Source organism: Stegastes partitus, unplaced genomic scaffold (assembly GCF_000690725.1).
Source record: "Stegastes partitus isolate 25-593 unplaced genomic scaffold, Stegastes_partitus-1.0.2 Scaffold337, whole genome shotgun sequence".
NCBI lineage: Eukaryota > Metazoa > Chordata > Actinopteri > Pomacentridae > Stegastes > Stegastes partitus.
In genome coordinates this window covers 245,313-261,845 of record NW_007578068.1, presented here as the reverse complement: position 1 = coordinate 261,845, position 16,533 = coordinate 245,313, and the positions used below count along the sequence as shown (strand labels likewise).

The 16,533-nt window shown below is 41.7% G+C and overlaps 2 protein-coding genes and 1 long non-coding RNA gene across 4 annotated transcripts; 2 read left to right on the top strand and 1 right to left on the bottom strand.

Moving 5' to 3' along the window:
* Positions 1–1,443: 1,443 nt before the first annotated feature.
* Positions 1,444–9,758, top strand: samtor (S-adenosylmethionine sensor upstream of mTORC1). 2 transcript variants are annotated; one of them, XM_008283998.1, is made up of 5 exons: positions 1,444–1,650; positions 4,533–4,674; positions 4,819–4,947; positions 6,729–6,843; positions 7,167–9,758. In XM_008283998.1, exons 1-5 carry the CDS (start codon positions 1,491–1,493, stop codon positions 7,797–7,799), a joined length of 1,179 nt encoding a protein of 392 aa, XP_008282220.1. In that variant the 5' UTR covers positions 1,444–1,490; the 3' UTR covers positions 7,800–9,758. The 2 variants fall into 2 exon arrangements, with proteins under 2 accessions (XP_008282220.1, XP_008282222.1); XM_008284000.1 differs by lacking the exon at positions 1,444–1,650 and adding an exon at positions 3,820–4,345.
* Positions 9,759–10,855: 1,097 nt separating this feature from the next.
* tmem168b (transmembrane protein 168b) lies at positions 10,856–15,230 on the top strand. The gene is made up of 4 exons (XM_008283997.1): positions 10,856–12,352; positions 12,937–13,079; positions 13,284–13,558; positions 13,717–15,230. Exons 1-4 carry the CDS (start codon positions 11,216–11,218, stop codon positions 14,262–14,264), a joined length of 2,103 nt encoding a protein of 700 aa, XP_008282219.1. The 5' UTR covers positions 10,856–11,215; the 3' UTR covers positions 14,265–15,230.
* Position 15,231: 1 nt separating this feature from the next.
* Positions 15,232–15,994, bottom strand: LOC103358856 (uncharacterized). The gene is made up of 2 exons (XR_520277.1): positions 15,606–15,994; positions 15,232–15,569 (listed from the first exon to the last, which is right to left on the bottom strand). It is a non-coding gene; the product is annotated as an uncharacterized LOC103358856 (long non-coding RNA).
* Between the last annotated feature and the right edge of the window lie 539 nt (positions 15,995–16,533).

The following is a 16,533-nucleotide window of genomic DNA, read 5'->3' as shown; positions in this document are numbered from 1 at the left end:
TAAATGTGGGATCCACAAAACATTGGGTGGCACTATACGCACAACTAGTCAAAGCCAAGTCTGAGACACAGAAATAAAAAATAACATTTTAACCACATTTAAAATTATTATAATGGATAATAATGGATTCTCCTACCCATGTGTGCTGTAAGATAAGACTAAAAACCTTTATTTTTCCACCAGAGTCAGGATTTAATCTTTGTGTGACCAGGAAAAAAAAATACAGGGATTACAAATTATAAACCACCAATTATGGAAGATGTTTTTTTTCTTCAGTATGGGGATGTTTTGTAGCTATTTGATCATTGTATTGCCTATTTCGTGAAAAGAATTTCTTCTATATCTTTCCTCTGTGTTCTTCAGTGCTTTCCAGAATGCATTACCTCAGATTCTGAAATTATTAGATATGTAGTTAATAATAGCAGAGCTTTCCTGTAAGCAGCAGTGTTTTTCTTGGCAGGCCACATTTCTCCCAGCTGTCTTGACAACGATAGATTGTTTTTATTAACCGCAGTCAGGTTACCAAACCACATTGAAATGCTCTCCATCAAGCTCTCCCAGAGCATTTTCCAGGGAAAAATAAAAAAATAAATCTCTGACTGATATTAAATCTACAGGCTTTTAAATTCTCAGCCTGTTTTGAAGAAGTTTGCATTCTCATTTCAAAGGGTTCACAATATCTAATGCCACTGAATAATCTGCTTGAAAGTCACATTAATCACAATGCTATTTATCTAAGCCTTCCAGATGCCTCGCCTCACACTATTTCTCCTGAACAGGACAAAACATCACGTCCAGTCACACTCTCTGAAATCTTTTGGGCAGACTGCATCCCATTTCTAAGCCTAATCAGATTACCTCACTTGCTGAGGCAGTTAGCCAAACTTCTTCGCTGTGTTGTTGAATCGCTGCCAAATCACTGCAGGTTGTGCTGAAGGCTTGTATGAACATACTTTTAAACTGGACTATTTTGCAAGTGGAAGAAATAAATGATAACTTTTGTGGTTTGTGGTGTGACTGTGTTGAATCATGCATATTGAGAGGGTTACATTAGCACTATTTATCATAGGCCTGTGAAATGGTTGTTTAAGGAAATGAATGATTATTTTAAGTTGTGGTTAAAACTATGCATTCATTATTACAGAATTACTTGAAAAACAAAAGATTGCAATTTTAATTACAATCAGCTGTTTCAACAGAGGATATAGAGATCGAAATATATTACTGACCTATATTTTCTGTGATGTTATTCAAGATGACTGTAGAAATGGTGGGATTTACAGATGTACCTAAACGCGTCGCGGCACGCACGCTCTCTCGGGCAGCCTTTTCTGGCCTGTGATTGGACGAAGCGCTGTCAGTTCTGAGGCTTGTCTGTCAACGGCGGCCAATCGGCTTGCGTGTTGTTGGCCGGTGCACCGGTTCGCCGGTCGGGTTGCAGCTTGGAAAAGGGGAACAACTGGCAGAGGCAGCATCGGCGGTGCGGTGCTATGGACCCTAGGGACAATGTCGAGACAGGGGAGACGGAAAACCACCCGGAGCTGTTCTACGTGCCGATTCCGGACGAGGCGCCGTTCAAGAAGGAGCAGGAGAAGCTGTCAGGGGTCGTCAAAAACGTCCACAGAAAACTGCGCAGGAAATACAGGGAGGGTAAGCAGCCTCACTGGGCCCCTGTGTCTCTCTGTGGCCCTGCAGCCGAGCAGCTAACACTGGACGTTAGCTCACCAGTACCTTATTTACGATAAATCCTACATTTTCCGTCAACAAATAACCAAGTACAGACGGCTAATTGTGCTCGCTTACGTTACCCCTCCGAGCTAACGGGTTGTTAAGCTGGTTAGCTGTTGTGGTGGCAGCCGACAGCAGTGAGGGTTGCATTCAGCATGGAAGGCCTTTAAAGCTCCATAACATCACACACAAGGAAACTGTGTTGGTGACAGTTTACAGGAGTCTCCTCTGTAAATATGTATCATCTCTCTTCTCAGCCCAGACATTAATAGGTTACTGATGAGAGAGCCTATCTTGACAATGAATGACTTTCTATTGCCTCTCTGTTGTCAATAAAAGATAACTCTGTGGACTGAGCAAACATTTGTTGCAACTTCTACAACCAGATTAATTTTTATTACTGAGTGTTGGTGTCATGCAGAAGGAGACGTAAGATTTCTCACACCTGCTACTGTGAAAAAAGTACACCACAAATCCACTGATGCAGATTTTTGCAGACAACAAGCGCAGAGTTTGATTGAAGATATGAGGCCAGAACTTTTGTGAATAAATCTAAACACAGGAGCTGATTATGTGTCAAACTGCAGGGAAGGATATGATGATTGAGGAAGATCTGCTATTGTGAAAACTAAGGTAGAGAATGAACCTTTATGTGAAATTAAAACAAAAGGGATTCATTCTGACTTTTTGCCATAAAATATATAGTACAAGAATGTGCACGATAGGTGAATGAAACCCAATCTGCTGCTGCTTCCTGCTCTCTTTTTTTCTCTAATTCATAGTATGTCGTGAAGTTTGGCATCAAGTTAGCAAAGAGTTCGCACACGAGAGCCATTTTAGCCACCATCCATTGAGAGGCAAGTGGACGTTTTAAATCTTCTACTTTTAGGGAAATGATCCCCATTTATTGGTCTAAAATTAGGGTCCACACCAGCACTTTGCATAACATCGGCTGAATCTTCTTTTGGTTTTGCAATTTGGGGAAGTACAAGAAAAACATGACAACTTACAAGGAAGGGTTGATAAGGCAACTGTACAATACGGCAACTGTGATTTTTTTTTTTGTTAACAAAATGTTTAGGTTGATATGGGGTGTAGATCCCCTTTGTCTGCATTCAACAGAACAAGCCACCAACAGTTTTCAGGTTTTGAAGTTAGCAAAACTGTATTCGATGCTTCATGATGCAGACACTTAAACTGAATGCAGCTTACGTGTTTTTTGTGTTGGAGGGACTGAAACAACAGCAAAGATTGCATCAGGATTCATTTCACTGGCAGCTGTCTGTCCTGAGAACGAAAACCTCTGCCTTGCTGATATGAAATGGGAAGTTTGGAAAAACCCTCAGCGCTGATGTATGATGTTTACGTGTTAGAGTGCTTAAAGACATTTCACTTTGCGGCGCTGTCAGCAGGGTTTGCTCCACGCGAGTTTTGCAGTTGAAGACTGCAGTTTCAAGTGCCCTGGGTTTAAAACCTTGCTACCATGCCGACCAGTGCACGGCTTTGTGCTGCTGTTGCTGTTGCACTCGCGCTCATTTGCTCTTTCTGAGGAAATGCGTAGTCTTTCTGGAGACTGTGTAGGAGGGCAACACAAACAGACAAATTCAAAATGACTGGTGAAAAATCGGTGTCTTGAGAAAATAAAACGAGGTTATAGTCATCTTGTAACTGTTGCAAAACAAGAGCACAGCAGGGAGGCTGAAGGATTTACTTGGATTTTCAAGCATAGAAGCCACAAATATCATAAATTAGGTTGTCCCCTGCTTGAATGCCTGGCTGGTCGGTTTCAGCTGACTGCCTCTGAATCAAAACCACACATTTGAGCATTTCACTGATTCCAAATCTGAAATTAGATAGCAGAAAGAAAAAAACACTGAGCACTTAAAAAGTTTTAAAACACTTAATCTTGTACTGTAGCAAAAATATGGCCACCGTCTCTGGTATGAGTTGTGCAGTAAGCAACGCATAAAGAGGTCAGGTTTTGCTGTTATTTGTGTATGCTCTGTCCTACTTTCCCACCATAAGACATTACATAACCATGTAGACTGTTTTAAAATAAGCTTAGATCAGGTTATGTTTTGAATAAGGCGCATATAAGTCTGGAAATATTCAGCATAGGAGAGAGTAGTTGGTTGTTTTGGAGACTAGAATAGCACAAAGAAGTTGTCCTGTGAGCAAACCTCCTGATTGGTTAATAAGTAAAGCATGATCTGGTAGGCTTGGCATTGAATCACAGTGGTCATGCTTTCAGAGCGCTGCTGTTTACCACCACCACTCCTCTTGTTGCCCTTTCATTTCTGCAAATCAGATATAGAGTTTTTCCTTCTGGTCATGGGATTTCTCCCCGTATCAGGTTGTTTGCTTATGCCACAAGCTATCAAGTTCTTAGCAGCTGTGAAGTTGTGCGAACGGGAATTTTTGTGGATATTCTTATTATTGTGAAATTACTTTTTGAAGTAGATTTTTTTTTTCTCTGTTCTGCTTCTGTGCTGGCAGAGACCAGTAAACATGTAGGCTATGCTGAAGCACCAGCAGCAGTTGTCTGAGCTTTTGGAGCAGCTTTTTCTAAGAAGCACAGTCATGTTTCAGTGGTGAGGTGGACGACCGTAGCTGGCAAGTAGGTTGTGAATGTTTGCTTCTTGCTTTGAATAGACGTGTCAGACTAAAAGAAGAAAAAAATGTGACATCAGCAGAATATGAATTGCTTAAGCTTCCACTAAAAGTCTGAATTGATTCCTTTAAGTTGTGAGGGATGATTAGTTTTTGAGTTCTGTCCTGATTTTTTTATTTTTTTTTTTTTTTAGTGGGTGATTTTGACAAGATCTGGCGTGAACACTGTGAGGATGAGCAGACGCTGAGTGAGTACGCCCTTGCCATGAAGAATCTTGCTGACAACCACTGGACCAAAAACTGCGAAGGAGAGGGCCGCATCGAATGGTGTCGCAGGTGATTCTAAATCTGTTTAAATGTCTTTCAGCTTTAATTTTAGAGCCCATTATGGTGAGATCTGTAATCTGCACCTTTTAGGTTGCGTTTCTCTGACACTTTCCTATTAAGGCTCAAGCAGTATTTTAAATTTCACTTCCACAGTGTCTGTCAAGAATATTTTCTGGACGGTGGAATGAAAAGAATGTTAGAAAAGGATGAGAAAAGTGCCACACTTGCCATGGGTCTGACTGCAGCATCTGTAAGTGCCCAACCGTACAGCACCATCCCCAGGTAAGCTGAAGTAACAACGTTTTCTGTCATAGATGCACAGTACATCATAAAATCTATGTCCCAATTTCATGCTACATACTGACTGTACAAAGTATGCACCATAAACCACCTTTATGGAATATTTTGTTTATTTTTACTTTACATTTTATAGTAACACACAATATTCTGACACACTGAAAAACTGTAACCTTGTAATTTCACTACCAAATAAACCTCACAAAAAGAAAGCAAATGTCTTAAATATTTACTGCTTAGATTTTTGTTTTGGGAGATGTTTTATCATTTTCCTTAAAGTAGTGCATCTGTAGTTTACTGTGCATGCATTTCTAGATATTTAAACACAGCATCCTTCTACCAAACCCACTTAAAATTTACTTTTATATGGACACAGTGAAAACTGTGAACTTTAGAGCAGCTAAATACTGACTAGTGCTGGATTAGACTTTTCAGCCAGACAAGATTGTTTACAGAATAAACATTTATTGACACTCCTACAGAATTACTTCACACTTAGATATATTTGATACATAATTTGAAATCGAACTGAATAACCATTTGCAGAAGGACTTTCACATTGCCTGCAGAGTTCCTAATAGTGTCTCCCACAGTCGACAGTAAATTACACACAATGTGCAAATGAACTCACTTAAATTAGATTATTAAATTGTTACTGCTAAGGATTCTAATTATATAGTTTGACCTGAAGAGTAGAGATCCGTAATAATAGGTTTTTGCTGATATGCCAATTTTTCCTGTTCATTTTGACTGATGCCGATACTATTATTTGCACCTATTTTTTCTGCCTAATTGCAGAGCACATCAGGTCCCTCCTGTAGAGAAATAACATGTTATTATGCCATCTCTTATTGTGATAGCTCGCTGGCAGGTGTAGAAATAAAATACAGTGTTTTTCTAATGTGCACTTTCACTGAAGAAATAAGATAACTATGTCACCTTACATGTAAAACATGCCTTATTTGTTTTCATGTAACATTTTTTAAACTTAACTTTCAACTGGGCTAATGCAACATTTCACCTTAAAGCGTTTATTAGCCAATAATGGCGCTGACAGTTTGGGAAAATGTATAATTGTGATTCTGACAGATATTATGTTTGCAATTCGCTTTGCTAATTTTTTTAAGTCAAGATTGACTGTAATACAAGGATAGCATGAATTTGTTGAACCCCTGACATGACATGTTAAACCCTTGATCAGACACACTGCATAATGTATATCCAGAATTGAAGACTTTGGAATTTGCTACTTGTTTCAAATAGATTTAAAATCAAATAGTTGTTTAGCCTTAACTGGTACTGATGATGATGCCAGTATCATTGTGTACCCCGACTGAAGAGCATCCCTGTTTCACCGAGTTAGCATGGAAATATTTAGTAATTGCAATGTGAACAGAAGGAGAAAAGTTATCTTAAATACCTTTATGTGTTTAAAATACCACCAACAAAATTTTTAGATGAATACAAACAGAAATCTCACCTCAGAGGTGGTGAAGCAGGCCACTGAAACATAGGGACGTCAATATCAAACTTCATGAGCAGTCAATGTAGAAAAGCAACATTACCTCTGTGTTTGTATTTTTCTGTTAGCGGATAAAAGTGATATTTGCTGCATGTTTTTTAAGGCTTAGTATGACATGCATATCAGCTGCCTGCATTTAGTAGTAATTGTGCATGATACACTGCCGACATTCATCCTCACGTATGACTTTTTGGTTTGGTGTTAAACTACAGACATTGACACTTCTCCCACCTTCGTGTTGCAGTTCGATCTCTCAGCTGGGGAAAATGCGCCTTCTTGACGTGGGAAGCTGCTTCAACCCTTTCTTGAAGTTTGATGAATTCCTTACAGTTGGTATTGACATAGTGCCTGCAGTTGAGGTAGGAGTGCTTATTCAATTTGTTTTGTTGACAATGTGTTCTTAAATCCTTGTTGATACAAGTGAAGTGCATGAGGTTTTCCTGCCCGGGTGCTGAGAGCTTGCATTACAAAGCAAAAACAACATGAGAAGTGGGTCATGAAGGGTGTCAGTGTTGTGGTTAGACAGTGTGTGAGGAAAAACTTCTGTAGAAAACAAGAAAAAAAAAAGAAATAGCACTTTGCATTCTGCAGCTGCAAATAATGAAACTAAATAAGCAGCATGACGATGTTCGTTGTTAAAGAAGGTCCCATTTGAACTGTGACATCTGAATTTCCTTTTCAGAGTGTCTACAAGTGTGACTTCCTTAACCTTCAGCTCCAGCAGCCTCTGCAGCTAGCAGATGACGCTGTAGAAGCCTTCCTCCGCCACCTCCACAACCCCATCGATGCTCTGCCCGCTCAGCTTTTCCACGTGGTGGTCTTCTCCCTGCTCCTCTCCTACTTCCCCTCTCCATACCAGCGCTGGATCTGCTGCAAGAAGGCCCACGAGCTGCTGGAGCTGCACGGCCTGCTGCTCATCATCACGCCCGACTCCTCCCACCAAAACCGCCACGCCCTCATGATGCGTAGCTGGCGTGTCGCAGTGGAGTCGCTGGGCTTCAAGCGCTACAAATATATCAAATATTCCCACATGCATCTCATCGCCTTCCGTAAGGTGTCTCTGGCCACCACCAGCGACCTGGTGTCACGCAATTACCCCGAGATGCTCTACATCCCTCAGGACTTTAACTCCAATGAGGAGGAAGACTGTGCCGACGTGCCGGTGCAAGTGCGCTCCGAGTTTGAGGATGACCAGCTGGCTTGGGGCTTCACGGAGCTACCGGACACACCCTATGATTCAGATTCTGGGGAGAGCCAGAGCAGCTCTGTGCCTGGCTTTCATGAGCTAGAGGATCCCATTCTGCTTCAGAGCTAGGCTAAACCAGCAACCTCCCCCTCCCCTGTTCTCTACCTAACTGTCACCTCCCCTTCAACTGCTGCGCTGCCAAATTTAACCTGCTGCATTCTTCTCCCACTTCTCCTCCCTCTACTCAAAACAATGCAGTTTGCACAGTGTGAAAGAGAGAAGTTTACAGATTATTTTCTCATATCTACGCTCCTCTAAGAGCACACACACACACACACACGAGCACACACACACACACATATATACATGCACCACGTATACACACATACACACACGCACACACTAAGATGGATATATTTTGATAAATAGCTAGGTTTTTTAAGAGTTGGAAATTGAATGCCCTTAAGATATCTGAACTCCCTGCTCCTTGATTTCCACCCCATCTTTCAATCAGCTCTCAATAACAAAAGTCAGCTTGTCTACGTTCTATACTCAGTCTCTGTTTGAATAAGCTAGTGTCGCAGGCTGCTTAGTACAAAAGCCAAATACAGCAACCCGAGCAGTCTGACAGGAGTTTGATTGCACTGGAGAGACTGAGATGGAATGAGTGGACTGGTACGCTTGCTTCTGTCACAGTCATGCAGCTAGACTTTCTGGAAAAAAAAAATAAAATCTTGATGTGCATTTAGTTTTCCAAGACAAAAAAAGAAGTTCATTGTTTTGAAATATATATTCTCAGTCAAAACATTGGTGTTGTCCAGTGTAAAGTGTGGCAATGCCATTTTAACTTGGCATCATCTGAATGAATTGTGTATCTTTTACAAGAAAGTGGTATTTGTAGCATTTTAAACATTTTCAGAACCATACAGTAGGAGTATTACTAGGTTTACTAATGTGAAAATGTGTTTACTCATTGTGTAACAAGGTACGAGTGCAAAATAGGTATTACACTTTTGTCATCCTCTCGTTGTCCACGCAGATATTAATTCTGAATGATCTCCTGATAGATTTCCGATACATTCTTTTTGTTCTCGAGCAGAGAACTAGTACACCACTGCGAGTCAGTGACACATTAAATGGACTTTACAGCACCAGTATCCCTTGACACAATTTTATAACTTTGATGTGAAAATACAATAAATACTTTGCCTCCAAATAGATCCAGATCTAAGCTCCTCACAGTCAGAAAATTCTCCTTGACAGAAGAAATTTGCACTAATTTACTGTTTTGTCATAGGGAACCTCTGAAACAGGTGAAACGCTGTAGATTTTTAGCAGCAAGCGAAGCCCGATTTGAAGATACTGTATGCTGGAAGGGGAGGTTTTTAGCTGAAGACACTACCAGGTGAAATGTTAGTGTGTGTTCTGCCGGTCTCTGAACAGGCTAAGTGTGTGGATGTAGTTGGGTTTGTCAGTGTGAATGAAGGAGTGAGTATATGTTTATGCTTTTTTTTTTTCCAGTGGCACTTTATCATTGATCCCAAATGGTGTCACAAAATGTAATTTTTTTCCCCCCAGTTTTACATCCAGTGTGATGGGCCCATAAGGTAATACCAATAAGTATAAGGTGCCTTCTTTGTTCATATTTATGTTGCAAACAGGCTTTCTTGCCCCAAGAGATAATTAAATTCCTCACCTTTTTAATAAACGGATATCAATCTTCTTGGGCCAAATGTTAAACTGTCCAGTTCTTCTTTGTCATATTAATGGAACAAGAAACATTTCCAGTGTTGGTGTAATGCAGTGTGTTGTTACCATTTCCATATCATTTTCCAGTTAATGCACATCTCTTTGCTGATATTTTGTTTTTACAGAGAGAAAAAAAAACAACAACAACAACAAACATTTCACAGCATCACACATATTCAGACTTTGAAGAAGCGTGTTTTGTGATTTGTCTTCCAGTGTTTCTTTTTGGCCCATTTGCATGAGATGGTTCATCTTCATTATCAACATTTTCAACAATGCAGAACAATGTGTGCTTATAGTATGGTTGTATTTCTCTTTTATAAATGAATGTAAATGTAAGATGTTTGTGTGCATTTTTTTACGTGTGTTGTGTGTTTTTACTTTTGAATACTGGAAAATATTGTGCACAACTTATGCTGTTATGAAGGGGTTTGACTCAGGAGTAATATAGTAGTAGCATGATCAAACATGATCTGTATTTTATAGGGTACTTCTAGTCTTTTACTGATACTCTAATATTTCTGCCTTACTGGAAAACAAAAGTAAGTAAAGGTAAAATCTAAAACAAATATGGGAAAAGTACAAATTCTACATTTCTAAACTTTCTTTTTCTCTCAGGAAAGTGTTGGATAGACTCTGAGCTCAGCGTTTTTCATCCTCTAGATATCATCCGGATACCCTTTTGCGTACACTTAGTGGCCAGAATTAGCGTTGCAGTTGGACAAAATAACTTTGCCTGAGACTCCCTAAATCTGAAACAAGCAAAGAGCACTAATCCCATGGAGTTGTAACCCAAACATTAAAATGTAAAAGTTGTTGACCAATAGAAATTATGTTGACATGTGAGGAAAAGATTTAAAAAATAATAATAAGAAGGAAGGCTTCACTTGGAGTTCTACCTTTAGTCATTCTAAATGTATATCTTAAAGCTTAAAAACTTGTGAGGAAACATCTGAAAACTTTAAATCACAAACAAGGAGTGAGCCTATTAGTGCACAGTCATCCTCAAATGTATTCATATCCTCCTATTAAAGAAGGAAAAAAACAGCTGTCACTGAAATAAGCTGAAATTGACAAAAGTAATAATAAATAAAACATTTATGAAAATTGTGACATTGCTTTTGAATTTTGGTTCAACAGAAATATTTAAAAACAAAACGTAAACAAAAAAAACAAGCATGAAGGGACCCGTTTTTTTTTTTTTTTTAATGATTCTTTTCACCCACAATTCAAAAGCAATCTCTTTTTTCACTAAATTATGATTTAGCAAATTTTTATTTATTATTACTTTTTTCAGTTTCTAGTAATTTGAGTGACTTTTGTGAATTTTGTATTTTCTTCCATGGAAGGGTATGAATACATTTGAGACGACTGTACGTCCATGCCTTTAACGCGGTGCTTTAACTTTGACTCTGAGCGCTTGCCGTAGGAGACGCAGAATCATGGCGGCTGTCATCTGACTCGAAAGTTTTGACGTGACAAACTTTTTGAACTGATATGTCTGTCACATTCCTGAGAGCCGCCTCCAGAGCACTACATCTGCAGCTTTCCAAACCCGCACCGGACAGCAGATGAAAGAATACAAACAACGACCTTCAGGATGTAAAAGTCTACGAGTGCTAACCGGCGCAAAGACGCGGCGCTGACAGCTAACGGTTGCTAAGCTAGCTACTTTCAACAAGTTAGCTCGCTGCTGAACTCAGCGCGGGGCTTCAGATGTCATAACGGACCACAGACCGGGTCTGTCTCGTTAAAGTGCCTGTTTCTGGTTTGGACAGTTAGTCTTTCATATCAGAATGTGTCGCTTTTTACGCTACTGTGTCAGCCACTGCCTTCACGCAGCCATGACCCGGCTGGATGAGGTCAACGGGGAGGTGAGCATGTGGTCGTCTGTCCGGTGGCTGGGCTACCTGTCCGGTCTGAACCTGCTGGTCGCCCTGTGTCTGGGTCTGTATGCCCGCTGGGAGAAGACTTCGGAGTCCACTCTGCTGGTCATTTTCGTCCTGGCCCTGTTCGTCCTCGGAATAGCCAGTATACTGTACTACTACTTCAGCATGGAGCGGCTGAGCCTCAGCCTCCTCCACCTGTGGTTCGGCTTCCTGCTGGGTCTGCTCTGCTTCATCAACAAACACAGACTGGAGACGGACGTGAAGGAGGAGGCGGCCAACTACCTGCTGCTGGCCAGCGTGGTCCTGAGGACGCTGTGGGCGCTGCTGGAGCGGCTGTTCGGATGTACCCGGTACCGGCCCGCCTTCCTCACCTCGGCGGAGCGGCTGGAGCTGGCTGGGTTCGCCACCGCCAGCACGGTGCTGCTCATCCAGGAGTCCCTGAGCGTGATGGTGCTGGTGGTGGCGCTGGGCACGGTCATGGTTGCCCTCCGGATGAAGGCTCTCCTGGCTCTCCCCAACCTGCTCTGCTTCGCCGTCATCACCGCCCTGCTGTTCTTCAGATCCCTGAGCATCACCACCAACCCTTTCGCTCTCGCCTGCTTCTTCAGCCAGCTCATCTGCGACCCTCTGCTGGACGTCTACTTCAGCGGGCTGTCTGTGACCGAGCGCTGGCAGCCTTTCCTGCTGTGGAGGGGCTTCTGGCGCCGACTGTCCCTCCTGCCTCTGCTGGTGGTGGAGGTGATCTTCATCGTCCTGGGTGCTCGGAAGCTCTCAGAGCTGGGCCAGTGGTACGTTACGATCCCAGGCTTTGTGGTGTGCGTGCTCTTCTGGGCCATTTGTCACATGGTGTTTGTTATCACTGTGTGGGGCTTTCACACCAAACTCAGCGACTGCCAGAGGTTGTGTTTGTCCCAGGGGTCAGAGGTCAACAACCTGGACAAGGTCATGGCCTCAAAGGGAATGAGACATTTCTGCCTCATCTCTGAACGCCTGGTGCTCTTCACGCTGGTGTCGACTGTGGCTGTTGCTGCTTTTTGTTGGCAGGTAGGCAGATATACTTATATTACAGTTTACATGTATGTGTTTTACTTTGCTGTAGTGGCACAGTCTTATTACAACTACAAAAATATCAAAAAAATAAACAAGAATCTGTACACCTGAATATGTGACAGGTGTGTCAGGTCAAAGCACAATAAGTTGTATTTCTATCATGCCATGTGCAGCATCCATCCGTCCATCATCGATACACCGCTTAATCCTCACTAGGGTGATGGGGGGGCTGGAGTCTATCCCAGCTGACTTAGGGTGAAGGCAGGTGACACCCTGGACAGCTCGCCAGTCCATCACAGGGCTACACTTAGAGACAGACAACCAAGCACACTCACATTCACATCTACAGACAATTTAGAATCATCAATTAACCTCAACATGTTTTTGGACTGTGTGGGAGGAAGCCAGAGAACCCGGAGAGAACCCACGCTGCACGGGGAGAACATGCAAACTCCACACAGAGAGAAAAATCAAAAGCTTGAATTGACTAATCATACCCACTCACACTCATGATTCTTTCCACCAGATTCCTTTTCATGTCTTAGTATTTCTCTGACTCTTGTGAATTTGCTCTGTAGGCCTACAGCAGTATCTTTGTGAGCATGTTCCTGCTCATTCTTCCCCTGGAGTCTCTTTTCCACGGACTCTTCCACGAGCTCGGGAGCAGCCTGGGAGGAACCTGTGTGGGCTATGCGGTGGTCATCCCCACCAACTACTGCAGGTAGTGCAAAAGTGGAACCATTGCACTTGTGTGGGTTTATTAAGTATTGGTAGAAGTTATAAACACCGTCTAGTCAGTTTGTACTTTGAGGCCCTACAATATCAGTCATAGTTTCCTTTGACGGAGTATGAATTGATACAATTACAGTCTTCATACACATGGCTTTCTTCATTGTCCTCTGTTTTCTTTGTGTTCATCCTGTAGTCCTGATGGCCAGCCCATGCTGCTGCCTCCGGACCAGGTGCATGAACTGAACAGGCGCTCTACAGGTATGTTGAACAATGTGCAACGTTTCTTCGCCCACCACCTCATCGAGACTTTTGGATGCGACTACTCCACCAGCGGGGTGACTCTGGAGGCTCTGCAGGCCAAGATGAAATCCTTCTTGGAGCTCCGCACAGCAGACGGGCCTCGCCACGACACCTACATCATCTTCTACAGCGGTCACACACACCGGACAGGAGAGTGGGCGCTAGCAGGTAAACATTTTAATAGTGATATAATTAGATGTTAGGGCTGCACAGTTAATCGTAAAATGATTGTTTCTCTCTGTCAGTAGTATATTCTGCAAACTGAGAATCCTGGAGGGTCATTTGTTTCGTTTGATCTGTAATCACTTGGATTCTGTGTTAATCAGGAGGAGACACTCTTCGTCTGGACCAGATCTTGGACTGGTGGAGGGAGAAGAACGGCGGCTTCTGTTCACGCCTCATCCTGGTTCTGGACTGTGACAACTCGTTGCCTTGGGTGAAGGAGGTTAGGAAGGTGGAGGGCCTGATTGTGGCAGTGCAGGGAGCAACGCTCTCCAGAGTGACGGACGTCGAGCTGCAGGACCCTCCACAGCTCGGAGACTTCACCTGTCAGTGGGTGGAGTATAACTGCAACTCAAACAGCGACATTCAGTGGTCAGAGAGGGGCAGGCCGGTGTCTGCCAGCTATGGCATCTCCAAACACTGGGGCGACTACACGCTGCATCTGCCTACAGGAAGTGATGTCACCAGTCACTGGAGCATGTACTTCCCACGGATGACCTACCCGGTGGTCCAGTTGGCGCTGTGGTGCGGCAGCCTGAACCTGCTGTGGATCTGCAGCGTCTGTCTGCGATGTCTCAAGAGAGTCAAACTCAACTGGTTTCCACCAGCCGTACTGGACACCGGGCAAGGCTTCAAACTGGTCAGATCATAGAAACATGGACAAAGGCTGTTGTTCTGTTTTTATTTTTTTGTGGCCTATATTTTACCAGAATATTTTCTTAAATTGAGTGGGGTTTTTTTTGTTTGTTTGTTTTTTTACCCTAAAAACAGGCAGCTATTGGATCGTTAACTCCTGGCTAATCAGCATCCTGTTAAGTTACTTAAAAATTATGCTGTTACTGATGGAGCCATTGAAAAGTTTCGTCTTTAAAGCACCATTTTTAAAAATATTCTTTGAAAATAGTTATGTCTTTTAATTGACTTGGAGATCTTATTGTCTGACATCCCTGGAAGACACATACACATGCCAATTTATGGGATCAGACTGAGCACACAGACACTATTTTGCACGTTAGATCTGATTCCAGCTTGAATTTAGTACATTCACACGGTGCCTTTTAGCCTTAAAATCACTAAACATCAGGCTTGCTTGAATGATCTTTTGAATCTTATACCAAAGTGACTGAGGTACATTTTTAGAGGGAGCTCTCAGGCAATATATTTTAAGCAGTTGCTTTGTAGAGCACCAGATTTTATATTCTTGTTATGATGAAATGATTCCTCTTACTTGCTTCTGTACTACTCGATGTATTTTACACTCGTTGCTTCCTTCTGCCCCAATGCACTGCTTTGTGTCTGTTCTAACAATGCTTTGGGGGGGAGGGGGGAACTTTGAATCCACTCCAGCTGCTTCAGGGAGTCCAGATAGAGTTTTAGCTGTACTGATGAATGCACTACAAGCACATGTGTATGAGGACTGCAGTTTTTATCTCATAATGAACCACAGGAATTAAATGCATCTCACAATGAGATTCATTTTCCTCCTGGGGTTTATTACCCTTTACTGCCCTATGCAAGTTTATTCTCATCAGTTTACGGTGTTTGGAAAGGGATATGTGACAAGAAAACTAAGTGGAAGGTGGATGAAACTATGCAATAAAAGAAAAGTGGAACTTGACTGCTCAAATTATAATTTTATTGGGTTTAAAGTACTCCTTAATGGATATATTTTGTCATAAACAAAATGAAATGGGTTATTTTGTGTGACAACATATTCAGATTTATTTTTTTTTAACACTCAGACCTTGTTTGTTGAGGATTATTTCATAAGATCTTGAAATTCTCTTGGACAGAACAATCTATTTTGGTATTAATTATATAGACTGTAGTTAAGAAATTACTTTTGCTAAAATTAGAAGCAGTTGTTGGCATCCAGACATTCACATGAACTGCTTACTTTGAACAAAATATTCAAAATTGTATTTTTTTTTTAATATAAGTTTAATGGTATACTTACCTGTAGGAATTTTACATTNTTTAATGGTATACTTACCTGTAGGAATTTTACATTGTTGCATGAATACGTGCTAAAATATACAATTACATTACAGGAAGCATTATAGAAAATGAGGAATATTACCAACCAGAGAACAGAAGAAGCACTTTACACTACCACTTACTCACTCTTACATATAAACACAATGAAGTCTTATTGGGAGCTGTGTCTTTAAGGTCGCTGTCAGGTGATTAAACCAGTGATCCTACCATCAGCAGGCGGCCTGTGCTGCCTGAGCGTGCGGCCGCTCTGTGATGAGGAACGAAGCTGGTAATGTGAGAAAACTGCTGTACTACTGCAAAGATGGGTAACTCCATAAAAAGTAAATACAGTTGTCCTCAAATGTGTTCATACCCTCCCATTAAAGGACAAAAACAGCTGTCACTGAAATAAGTTAAAATTGACAAAAGTAATACTAAATAAGAATGGAATGAAAATCATGACATTTCTTTTAAATTGTGGTTCAACAGAAAGAGTAAAAAAACAAAAACAACAAACAAGCATGATGGGACCTGTAGACTAATATTTTGTTGAACAACCCTTTGAGCCAATCACTGCAATCAAGTGTTTTCTGTAACTCTCAATCAGACTTGTGCACCTGTTGACAGGTATTTTAATTTTGGCCCACTGCTCATCAGGAAAGTGCTCTTAATTTGTCCGTGAGTTTTTTTTTAATTAATATTTTCAACCACAATTCACAAGCAATGTGAGTGTGCTTGGTTGTCTGTCTCTAAGTGTAGCCCTGTGATAGACTGGTGACCTGTCCAGGGTGTCCTCTGCCTTCACCCTAAGTCAGCTGGGATAGACTCCAGCCCCCACGCAACCTTAGTGAGAATTAAGCAGTGTATAGATAATGGATGGATAGATATTTGAGTGACTATTGTGAATTTTGTCTTTAATGGAAGGGTATGAATAAATTTGAGGA